Below are 12500 nucleotides of genomic sequence, written 5' to 3' on the forward strand. Positions count from 1 at the left end.
AATCAAATGCAGTGACATCTTTAAACCCTCATCTGGACAAAGCAAACCCATCAGAGTGCTGACAAAGGGAGTGGCTGGCATTGGAAAAACAGTGTCTGTGCATAAATTCGTTCAGGACTGGACCAAAGGAAAAGCCAATCAGGATGTCCACTTCATATTTCCTCTTCTTTTCAGAGAGCTGAACCTGATGAGGGAAAAGAAGCTCAGTCTGATGGATCTTATTCAGCACTTTATCCCCGGAATGAAAGATTCAACAGTCTTCAGCAGTTCACAGAACAGAGTCATGTTCATCTTTGATGGTCTGGATGAGTGTCGACTTCCTCTAGATTTCGACTCCAACCCGATTTGTTCTGATGTAACAGAGCCAGCCTCAGTGGACGTGCTGCTGACAAACCTCATCAAGGGCAAACTGCTTCCCTCTGCTCTCCTCTGGATCACCACTCGACCAGCAGCAGCCAATCAGATCCCTTTTAGGTGTGTGGACAAGGTGACAGAAATAAGGGGATTCAACGACCCACAGAAAGAGGATTATTTCAGGAAGAGAATCAGTGATGAGAACCTGGCCAGCAGAATCATCACACACCTGAAGTCATCCAGGAGCCTCTACATCATGTGCCACATTCCAATCTTCTGCTGGATTACTGCCACTGTTGTAGAGAGAACCTCAATAGAAATGCCAAGGACTTTGACTCAAATGTTCACACACTTCCTGATCATTCAGACAAGCACCAAAAAAGAAAAGTACACAGAGAGAAAAGAGACAGACTACGTGATGATCTTCAAACTGGGGAAACTGGCTTTCCTACAGCTGGAGAAGGGCAATCTGATCTTCTATGAGGAAGACCTGAGCGAGGGTGGCATTGATGTCGCAGAAGCGTCAGTGTACTCAGGAGTGTGTACTCAAATCTTCAGAGAGGAGACTGGGCTGAACCAGGTGAAGGTCTTCAGCTTTGTGCATCTGAGCATTCAGGAGTTTCTTGCAGCTTTATATGTGTTCCTCTGCTTCAGCAACAGAGAGAGAAACATGCCTGACCAACAGCAAACCTCTCAGCTCTCTGCTCTGTTCAGAGCTGCAACACTTCATGACCTTCACAAGACTGCAGTGGATCTGGCCGTACAGAGTAGGAACGGACACCTGGACCTTTTCCTCCGCTTCCTCCTGGGCCTTTCACTGGAGTCCAATCAAAACCTCTTAAGACACCTTCTGCCCCAGGCAAGAAGCCAATCACAGAGCTCAGAGCAAACAGTCCAGTATGTTAAAAACCAGATCAGAGACCAGGAGACGTCAGACAGAAGGATCAACCTGTTCTACTGTCTGAATGAGCTGAATCACCATGCTGTAGTGGAGGTCATTGACAGGAGCTCAGGAGCGCTGTCTGTAGAAATGCTCTTACCAGGAGAGTGGGAGACTAGGAGGTTTTATTTTGAGATTTCAGAAGAGTTTGACCTGCAGAACTACATAAAGACACCAGAGGAAGATCAGACTGAAGTCCTCAGTCCAGATGATGTTCTACAGAAGCTGGTGCCAGGGGTCATAGCAGCTTTGTGAGTACACCTGTAATATGTAAGTGTGTGTGTGTGTGTGGGGGGGGGGGCGGATTTTATGGAATAGAGTCAAGTACTTGGACAGACGGCACTCACTAGACGAGCGCAGCATCCTGGGTGTAACATTTTCCCTTACAAGAGCATCTAGGTAGGTGGGAGCAGAGCCAGTGATCACTATGTAGGCAAGCATAAGTGACTTGAACTTAATGCGAGCAGCTATAGGCAGCCAGTGCAGCTCAATGAGTAGCGGCGTGACGTGTGCCCTCTTCAGTAATGTAAGAAATGAAGGAAGTTTCATTGTTTCTGATGCAGCAATCTTTTTTCCAGTGCAGTAACGAAGCACTATAACATACACCATATTCAGCGGTATAGGTCAGAACCACTAACATCTCCAATTCTAGCCATACATCCTGTTCTAAGACATCTGCTAGGCTTCTAATTTAAATGAGCTAGGCTTGTAATGCAAACAGGTCTGGCAACCTTTTGTTGTTCTGTATTATAATCTGGTTTCTCTGACTGAGATGGTTCTCAATGGCTTCCCCCATTCCCATACTATGATTAATTGCAGTCACTCACACCTCAGTTTACTTCCTGACCCCAGGTGTCTGTGCAAATCCAGTGTGGGGACCTTTCCTTTGTGACCATGAGCTGCTTGATCATGAATCTTACGGTTGGTTGAACACCAGACAAGCCTCCGCGTTCTGGATAATATGTAGTGGTTTCACCACGCAAGACGGCAGGCCTGTTATTACACACTGGGCTAAGCGCTGGTTCCCAAATCCAGTGACTCGGGTTCAATCCCCGAGCGAGCCTGACACAAGCAAAATGTTTCACCATTATTTTGCTTGTGGGTAATGTGTGTGTATCTGTCTGTGGCATGCTGTAAAGGGAGAGATACACTGAGGGGTGTGTATGTGTGTGTGAGCTTGTCATGAGTGAACTATTGTGTGTGCATTGCAATTCCTGGAACTGATGTGTGTGAGTGTGCTTGTATCATATGTACCTGTGTCTAGGGGAAATTAAATGTGTGTGTTTTATGTGTGTTGAATCCCCATTACAAACTGGAGAAACTAGTGTGAGTGTTAACACACTACAACAGAGCTGTGTGTGTATGTGTTGACTCCCCACTCTAAATTAGAGACATTAGGGTATGTTTTAACACACTGCAACAAAGCTGTGTGTGTTGTGTTTGTAGTGGGCTGTGAGTGTAATAATCAGATGTGTCATTATGTTTCTCCCAGGCTGGTGAAGTGTTCCATCACAGAGAAGAGCTGTGCTGCTTTAGCATCAGCTGCCAGATCAACCTCCTGCAGTTTGAAGGTGCTGAACCTGGGTAACAATGAGCTTCATGATGTGGGAGTTCAGCATATCTCAGACCTCCTCAATAATCCCCACTGCAAACTGGAGAAACTAGTGTGAGTGTTAACTAGGGATGGGTATCGTTTGGGTTTTTTCAATACCGGTGCTTAACCGGTGCCTAAGTGGTGCCTTAACCGACACTTTTTTTTTTAAGCACAAAACGATGATTGACTACATTAAAGAAGGGCTTTTTTTATTTCCAAGGCAATTATTTTCTTCAAATTGAACAATATATTAACCGTTTAAAGAACATTATATTAACTGTAAACAACAGTTTATAGTATACTTAAATAATTATAAATAAGTACAAAACATACACACACTCTGTACACACTTCAGCTATAAACTTCTTTTGCAAAAATATGAGCATATTTGACTTTAATGTTGCTTTTGCTGTCATCTCCGTTTCTTTTTCAGTCTGCGCGGTTCGCTGATCTACTGTTGACTCTTGCCTTCTCTCCCCTCTTTACACCCTTTTGTTGTGCTGAATTTGCTGCACGTCGCGATGTTTGAATCTTTTTGTGCGAAATACAACCACACTTTTGACCGTTTACCTTTCGGTATTTTATCTATTAAAAGGTTGTTGGCTAGTTCAGTTTGCGCTTGTTCTGTGAAATGCTGCCTGCTCTTCACTGTCATAAGACTGTTGCTATGAAAATACCAATGAGCATGAGCGACACAGGACAAAGTTTACGTTGGGAGCTGGGGCAGGTGTTATTAAATGAGCCCCACAAAATCTGCCTGGCAACAAAATACAAAATAATTCATACAGATCATACTTACGCCACTGACGTTACTGCTAGTTAGATATCGCTAGTTTTCAAGATTTAGCTGCATGATTTGTTGCTGTTATTTATTTCAATCGGATCAGGCACCGGAAGGAGCCACCGAAATAAGCGTGACATTTCGGTCCGGGTGGGTACCAGTTGTATAGGAACCGGTGCCATATTGGAACCGGTTCTCGGTACCCAACCCTAATGTTAACACATTACAACATAACTGTGTGTGTTGTAGAGGTCTGTGTGAGTGTAATAATCAGATATGTCATTATGTTTCTCCCAGGCTGAGGTGTTGTTCCCTCACAGAGACGAGCTGTGCTTCTTTAGCATCAGTTGCCAGATCAACCTCCTGCAGTATGAAGCATCTGGACCTGGGATGGAATGAGATTCAGGATGCAGGAGTTCAACATCTCTCAGACCTCCTCAATAATCCACACTGCAAACTTGAGACACTAAAGTAAGTGTAAACACACTACAACAGAGCTGGATGTGTGTGTGTGTTGAATCTTTCTCTCTCTCCCTCTTTCTGTCTTTTCTTTCACTCTCTCTCTCTCTGTGTGTTTGTCTCTCTCTCTCTTGCAGTGTTTGTTTGTGTTGAATCCCTTCTAGAGACACTACAGTGAGTTTTAACACACTAAAACAGGGCTGCGTGTTTTTATGTTGTTTAGGTAGTATGGTTTGTGAGTGTAATAATCAGATATGTCATTATGTTTCTCCCAGGCTGAGGGGTTGTTCCCTCACAGAGAAGAGCTGCGCTGCTTTAGCTTCAGCTGCCAGATCACCCTCCTGCAGTTTGAAGCAGCTGGACCTGTGGGGCAATAAGATGTATGATTCAGGAGTTCAGCAGTTTTCAGACCTCCTCAAGAATCCCCACTGCAAACTGGAGAAACTAACGTGAGTGTTAACACACTACAACAGAGCTGTGTGTGTGTGTCTCTCTCTCTCTCTCTCTCTCTCACCACATGGTGCTGAGTGAGGTAAGTCTGTGTCTCCCTGTAAAGAATGAAGGATGATGTGGCTCAACATATTAAAAATCGTTTGTCTTCTAGGGTGGGTGAGGTGTTCAATCCTCAAATCTTCAGAAGGGTGAGCCCAGCAGCAGCAGCAGCCTCTGCCAGCAGCGGGTAAAGTGAAAGTGACAAGTTGGCTTCTAGAGCCATTCAGGTGAAAAAGAACCATTCACCCAAAATATAAGAGCTATCTGTCGATATGCTGATGGACACTGATCTTTAATGCTGGAATAGTCTTTCATGAACATCCAAACATGGAGGCTGGAGGGAGGGATGCAGAGAAGGACGTCACAGAAGAGAAGACGACCCCACACGCCAAACTAAATGAGTGCGCCCATCATTTACTATTGTTTGACTGAAAGCACTGGTGTTAGGAGGTATTTTTCTTCCATTTCTGTTCCCATTGTAATTAAATCAGCATTTCCTGCCAGGTACACTGGTACAACATTTCCTCAGTGGAGGCACCGCACTTATTCGTTTGGTATTACTTAGTTGAGATATAGAATATTTACCATGTATTAAAATCCTAGATGTGCTGTTTGATTTATGTCCATTATACTAATTAGTTTGTTTTTATATATGTAGCAATGTAAAACATGAAGCTTAGAGTCTTTAATGAACTTTTCCAAATCCCTGCTGTATGTAAATCCTTTTTGAGTGTCTAGTAGGGGCTTCCTGGCTAATTACATTGTTGTAGGATGCCAGCATTGTTTTACCCTGGCCTCGTGGTGTGTGATCGCCCAATCATTTCTGTGTTATAGGTGTGTTTGCCTGAGTGTGTTATGAATACTTATCTGTCATGTACTGTATTCATAAGTCTATGTTTTCATTTGTATTCCTTCCGTTTATTGTACCTCACTATAGGATCTAAGTGCCTTGCTACGAGTGTTGTAGCCTGTGTGTTTCAGTAGGCTGTAATGTACTGAACAGCTGGTAGCCTATAGTAGCCTGTGTGTTTCAGTAGGCTGTAATGTACTGAACAGTGGGTAGCCTATAGTAGCCTGTGTGTTTCAGTAGGCTGTAATGTACTGAACAGTGGGTAGCCTATAGTAGTCTGTGTGTTTCAATAGGCTGTAATGTACTGAACAGTGGGTAGCCTATAGTAGCCTGTGTGTTTCAGTAGGCTGTAATGTGCTGAACAGTGGGTAGCCTATAGTAGCCTGTGTGTTTCAGTAGGCTGTAATGTACTGAACAGTGGGTAGCCTATAGTAGCCTGTGTGTTTCAGTAGGCTGTAATGTACTGAACAGTGGGTAGCCTATAGTAACCTATGTACATTATACGTGTTATTTGCCCTTGCTTGAAAGTCTGTGAACGGGGATGCCAGCATTGTTTTACCCTGTCCTCGTGTGTGATCGCCCTATCATTTCTGTGTTACAGAATAAATGCTGATAGATCAAGTCCACACCTTGTCTGCATATTCATCCAGCCATACAAAGACATTTTAGTAGGATTATTTTAACGGGCTGGTTAGATTCGTTACACTTTGTTGAGATATAGAATACTCACCATATATAATTATATTATTAAAAATCCTAGGTATAGTGGTAGACACGAAGTCCAGCCCACTCACCAACAATAGCTGGGAACCCAGGATTCTGTTCTGATTAATGTGAGCGTAACTCTTGTGTATTTTAAAGCACAAGGGAAAAAGGGGTTAACACAAAAGGGTCTGCTAAAAGACTAAATGTAAATGTAAATGATATATATCATTACTCGGCCAGTTTTTATGCAACATCTTTATATTTATTTTAAACACTTTTGTGAACTTTTATTTTAATATTTATTCTTTGGTGCTATTATTTCTGTATGCAAAATAAAGTACATCAAGCTAAATTATAAATTCTTCCTGGTTTAACTCTTGTTTGATGTGTTAACTCTTAGACAGAGCCTTTTTGAGTCCATCCAGTGATTGATTGATTTATGAGACATTTAAGGGGTTTGATCTACGAGTGGTGAATTAAATATGTTTGGAACAGGAGTCATTGCGAGGTTGCCTGCAAGAAATTAGGTTTAGGGTACAGCTTTAATCTGTTGAGGGGTGTTCCATGGTGGCACTTTAAGTTAGTGGTTTGGGTTGAACAGTTCTAATATTGGATGGTTATCTAAGGACACTTTAACGACGATTCTCCCTGAAGAAAGCAGAACAACAGAGACTTGGGCAGGAACCCAGAGAGAGCAAGAGGTTATCAATCAGGAGGGTTGCGTTTAAATTGAGGGAGAGTGGGGTGAACGAAGCCATTACTCCTATCCGTCTGAGTGTGTGTTTGTGTGTGTGTGTGTGTGTGTGTGAGGGTGGGTGTGTGTTACATCCCACAGCTCTGGCAGCAGTCCGTACACATTGAGTTTGTGTTTTGGTGACCCCTACTGGTCACCTTGTGTCTCTTTTGTTGTCTCTATAATTTGAGGTGAGACACACCTGTCACAGGGCCTCATTTATAAAACGTACTTACGCACAGAATTGATCTTAAACTGTGCGTGCGATCAAATCCACGTCTAAGTACAGATTTATAAAAACCGTCTTAGACGTAGAAAAAGATGTATCTCTACGTCTGGTTTTAGTTCGTGTAAGTACATTTCCTTGTGGCAATACTGGAGTACTGCAGGAATTTAGAACTCAAAGTGCCGACACGCTCAACACGCCGACAGTGCTCAACGTCTGCACCACGTCACCATTAGGGCTAATGTTTCGCTTAATAAAATCAATTAAACTATTAGAACAATTCACACATGAATGAGATTCACGTCTAATAGGTATTCCGTTTTAATTTCACAAGTGTAAAACATTTCGCTCAATCTATAGCCTATAGAAAGTCTAATAGTGTTTTCATTAGGAGATATGGCTGCATTGGCGTTGTTAGAGGATATTGCCAACTGCGCAATAAGGAGAGAAAGGGTTTCTTCGTGATCGCGCAGACTTTTTGACACAAGATGATGTATGGCTGATAAGCAGGTACCGCTTGCCGAGAGCGTTGTGCCCAAATGGCCTCTCGTCTACAGAGGCGCACCAGATGCAACCAGGCCATACACGTTCAGGTTTTGGCTGTTGGATTCCTGGCTACAGGAACGTTCCGAGGAGAAATTGGAGACCAGTCGAGCAATCCCCGTCATCATTAAGCAGAATTTAGCCCGATGTTCTTTGTAGTATTATCCCTCTATATGCCCGCATCCCCGTCATCATTAAGCAGAATTTTGCCCGATGTTCTTTGCAGTATTATCCCTTTATTCCCGCATCAATAAGAATTCCATACAGTGCATAGGAACAGCAAATTGTGAAAGAGGATTTCCTGCGTAAAACAGGGTTGCCAATGTATTCTCATCAAGATTGTGCACACTTAAACAGCCTAGGAAGCCCACTTCAATACAGCACATGCCCGTGCGCGGTGGGTAGTGGAGCGCACCAAAGCCATGGTGCTGCTGCCGTAGATGCGGATACTGGTGCTTCGGAGACGTGTCTACTACATTTCACATACTTTGCTTTTGCCATTACGCCACCAGACAGGCTTTCTAACGATGTTTTGGCCCGCATCTGCTGTTCCATCAGCAGAACGTCGATGTCAGCCTCACTTTAATTCTTCTGTTTACATGTTTCTTTCTTGCTTGCCACTGTCACAGAGAGTTTTATGCATTGAGGATGCGCTCTGTTTGTGCATTGATAATATGCTGATTAGATTAAATAGGGGCGTTTTGAGGGCGGAGATTCAGTTGCGCACAATTTCACGACCATTTGTGATTTATAACCGAAGGATTGGCGTACACGTGTTTTTTGTGTGTACGTCTGTTTACTGTGGATCTCACTTACGCTCATTTCAGGAAATGTCTTAGACAAAATGTAGGATGGTTTTTACGCAACGTTTTATAAATGAGGCCCACAGGCCTATAAAAGGAATGGGTTCCACACCTTGATCTCTTTGTTTAATAACATACCCCTATTGTTCAACAAGAGCCGATCTCTGTGCGTGTGTCCATTCATGTTAGTTAGTGTAGGCTTGCTGTAACTGTGTGTGTGTGAGTCCAGTGACAAGTTTTTCCTCTCTAGTCGACTGATGAGAAACAACTTCACCAGTGCAGAGTTCAGAGGGAGAAGCTTCTCATTAGTGTGTAGCTCTGAGCCTGTGCTGTTTTTCCTGTGTTCAAACGCATGAGTGTGTGAAGTTCCAGACACCAGCCACTGGGTCCTGTTGGGGGCCTGAAGTCCCTACAGAGAAGAGCGTCTCAACCTACAGCCTGAGCTCTACTGCAGGAAGCTTTGACTGCTCAGAGACTGGTCTGCGCTGGTCGTGTGCCGGTCCAGTCACCCTGCGGTACCGCTTCACGGTCTGGCCCGCATGCAGTCCAGACCGGCTTGTTCTCTGATGGACAACTAAAAAAAAAAAAAAAACACCAAAAAAAAAAACCTCCCCTGTTGTTGCTAGCTTGTCGTGGGTAGGCAGGCTTGAGTGACTCCATGACCCTTAAGACTATACCGGGTGGGGGGTATACAATGGCAGGTTAGGCAGTTTTCAGGTAAGAGTCTAGAAGCAGCATTGCCATCACCCATTGGCAGTAGGACCACTGAATGAAATTGGGCCGATGTATTTGTCATACATATGAATGGTGTTTCTGCCTTTGCAAATTAGGACTTATAAAATTAGTGTGGAACTTATATGCATGTTCAAAATCACTTCAAAAGAAACGTAAGCCTACTTGGATGTATTCTGGGCATATTCGATCAATAACTTTGTTATGTCTATTTTTATGTGGATCTCTTTGTGCATGTAATTGATTTGCTGTTAGGCACTTTGAGCTGCACTGTTCTGTATTCTGTTATTGTTTTGTATGAAAGAGGTGCTATACCAATAAAGTGCCTTATTATTATTAGCATGTGGCTAGCTAGCTATAGCAGGGGAGCTGCTAGGTTGCTACACCTGTGCTTGAAAAGGGCAGACCTGATTAGTGAGCTAATAGCTAGGCACATGTTAACTAGCCATCCGCTTGTTAATCAGGTCTGCCCTCCTCAAGCACCGGTGTACCTACCTAGCACACTCCGACAGTGCCTCAAGAATGAATGGATGAATAGATGAACTAACACTGAGACTCAGGAATGAATGGACGAAATAACACTGCTCTCTTCCAAGCACACACACACATATATTGTGTCTGCACACAAGTCTTTATTAAAACAGAACATTCATAAAATCAGCCCTTCACTGAGATAGAGGGAGGGATTAAAGCAAATGACAATCATCTTTTCTTCTTTGCATGTGTGACATCACACACACTCAAGCACGCGCACATCATAGCATGCACACGCCCCCACCCCCCCACACACACACACACGCGCGCAACAGTCACACACGAGATACACACACACACACACACACGAGATACAGTCACACCAGTTGAATGAAGTGTTAAATGTGAGTTGTGAGCCAGAGGTCACACAGGAAGTTCAGGGCCAAAACTATCAGGCCTGCATCTCTCAAACACTCCACATTAAAAGCCTTCAAAAACTACAAATCCCACCGCTCCACAATCAGGCCAGTGTCTCAAACCTTCCACATTAAAAGCCTTCGGCGCTTAAAAACTACAAATCCCAGCGCTCCACTTCCTGTAAGGCACAAAGCCCAAAATATAAACCAATCAGGGGTCAGATTACATCTATGAAACCTGCTGTGTGTGTACGGTGGCCCCTGAAGTCCAAACAGAGCATAATATAAAGTACCCTACTAGTCCAGGAGACTAAGCACAGAGTCACATGAAGAGCAGATCTAATGCAGTACCTATTGGAGTCTTCTTCTCCAGTGCATTCTGGGTGTTAGCATCTTGTGTCTGTTGAACAGAGACTCCTTATTGGCTATTGACATCTCGTGTCTGTTGAACAGAGACTCCTTATTGGCTATTGGCATCTCGTGTCTGTTGAACAGAGACTCCTTATTGGCTATTGGCATCTCGTGTCTGTTGAACAGAGACTCCTGATTGGCTATAAGCATCTCATGTCTGTTGAACAGAGACCACTGATTGGCTATTGGCATCTCGTGTCTGTTGAACGAAGACTCCTGATTGGCTATTAGCATCTCGTGTCTGTTAAACAGAGACTCCTGATTGGCTATAAGCATCTCATGTCTGTTGAACAGAGACCACTGATTGGCTATTAGCATCTCGTGTCTGTTAAACAGAGACTCCTGATTGGCTATAAGCATCTCGTGTCTGTTGAACAGAGACCGCTGATTGGCTATTAGCAACTTGTGTCTGTTGAACAGAGACTCCTCATTGGCTATTGGCATCTCATATCTGGTAGACAGTACAGAGACTGTTGACTGGCGTAGGCTTGCCAGGTTTGCTGATCTGAAGTAAATACCATCAAGCGTCTTAATTAGTGCAAATCTTGCTGGTTAACCATAGACACACACACACACACTCACCCTCACACACAAACACACACACACACACACACTCAGGTACGAATGATCGGGTTGGGTGATCGCAGGAAAAGGATAATTGGGTTTTTGTTTTGTCCTCAGTGAGTTCTACACATGTGAATATACACACACACACACACACACACACACACACACACTATTGCACATTTCCTTGTACAAAGCAAAGCAGGAGAGTTTGAATTGAGGGAACAAGAGAAGATCGGCACACACACTCACACACACACCCACACACACACACACACTCAATCACACTCACCACATACACACACACACGTACACTCACACACACACACACACACACACACACACACACACACACACACACACACACACACACACACACACTCACACACACACACACACACACACTCACTACACACACACACACACACACACACACACACTCACAATCACCGACACCTCACACACTCACACACGCCTCACACACTCACACACACCCACAGTGACTCGCTGCATCTGCATTAGGTAAGATCATGTGACCGCTCCAAGAGCTCTCATTGGACGAAGCAGAACACGGACATGGCAGGCGTAGGTTCATGGTGAAGCTGCGGAGCGAGGCTGGAGTGATGTCCCATCCCTCAACAGAATTCCCAAACAGAATTCCCAAAAACATTCCTGACTCGGACAAGCTGATGTTCCCAGAACGTCTACATCCAACTGATGGTGAAGTTCTGGCTCAAGTTCAAACCCAAGTCAGTCACAGTGAGAACCTAGAGAGAGAGAGAGAGAGAGAGAGAGAGAGAGATAGAGAGAGAGAGAAAGAAAGAGAGAGAGAGAGAGAGAGGGAGAGAGCAGGGGAGTTGGAGAGAGAGAGAAAGAAAGAGTGAGTGGGAGAGAGAGAGAGAGAGAGAGGGAGAGAGAGTTTGAAAGAGAGAGAGAGAGAGAGAAAGATAGAGAGAGAGAGAGAGAGCAGGGGAGTTGGAGAGAGTGAGTGGGAGTGAGAGAGAGAGAGAGAGAGAGAGGGAGAGAGAGTGGAAGAGAAAGAGAGAGAGCAGGGGAGAAATGGAGAGAGAGTGAGTTTACAAGTACATAAGAAAGCAGCTTATTAATCAGTGTTGCTCAGTCTTCCTAAATGACACATTAATCTGAAGGTTACTTCTCTTAAGGCGAGACACGGCAGGCAAAAACATTGTTTTTTCAGCAGTGGTCAATTTTGAGATTTTGAGCTAGTTCACTCCCTAAACATGTAATCTTTCATACTAGCATAAAGAAAATATCCTTATTATACATAAGTGTGTATATTTATCCACATTTTGTCTGTTCGCGCCGTCAGCATTTTCCTAGGTTTCCTGGAAAGTTAGCATTCTAACGTAACGTGCAGTATATCGGCTTTCTGATGCATGACATGTTTGGTACCGTTGAAAAG

At 43.9% G+C, this 12500-nt stretch overlaps 2 protein-coding genes and 1 pseudogene across 3 annotated transcripts in view; 2 read left to right on the top strand and 1 right to left on the bottom strand.

Moving 5' to 3' along the window:
• Positions 1-1549, top strand: part of LOC308382683 (protein NLRC3-like) — a gene marked incomplete at both ends in the record, with an annotated part of 1803 nt that extends 254 nt beyond the window's left edge. The window contains one exon of the mRNA XM_080861069.1: positions 1-1549. This exon is cut by the window's left edge and continues 254 nt beyond it. Coding sequence (XP_080717195.1) covers positions 1-1549 — 1549 coding nt within the window.
• Positions 1-4068, top strand: part of LOC308382681 (NACHT, LRR and PYD domains-containing protein 3-like) — a 51062-nt pseudogene extending 46994 nt beyond the window's left edge. The window contains exons 10-11 of the transcript in view: positions 2787-2958; positions 3967-4068. The product of the transcript in view is annotated as an NACHT, LRR and PYD domains-containing protein 3-like (transcript). The remainder of the gene's footprint in view (positions 1-2786; positions 2959-3966) is intronic.
• Positions 4069-9980: 5912 nt separating this feature from the next.
• Positions 9981-12500, bottom strand: part of LOC308382682 (lysosomal alpha-glucosidase-like) — a gene marked incomplete at its 5' end in the record, with an annotated part of 22194 nt that continues 19674 nt past the window's right edge. The window contains 1 exon segment of the mRNA XM_080861068.1: positions 9981-11844. Coding sequence (XP_080717194.1) covers positions 11782-11844 — 63 coding nt within the window.

The sequence above is a fragment of the Sprattus sprattus genome (assembly GCF_963457725.1).
Source record: "Sprattus sprattus genome assembly, contig: scaffold_81, whole genome shotgun sequence".
NCBI lineage: Eukaryota > Metazoa > Chordata > Actinopteri > Clupeiformes > Clupeidae > Sprattus > Sprattus sprattus.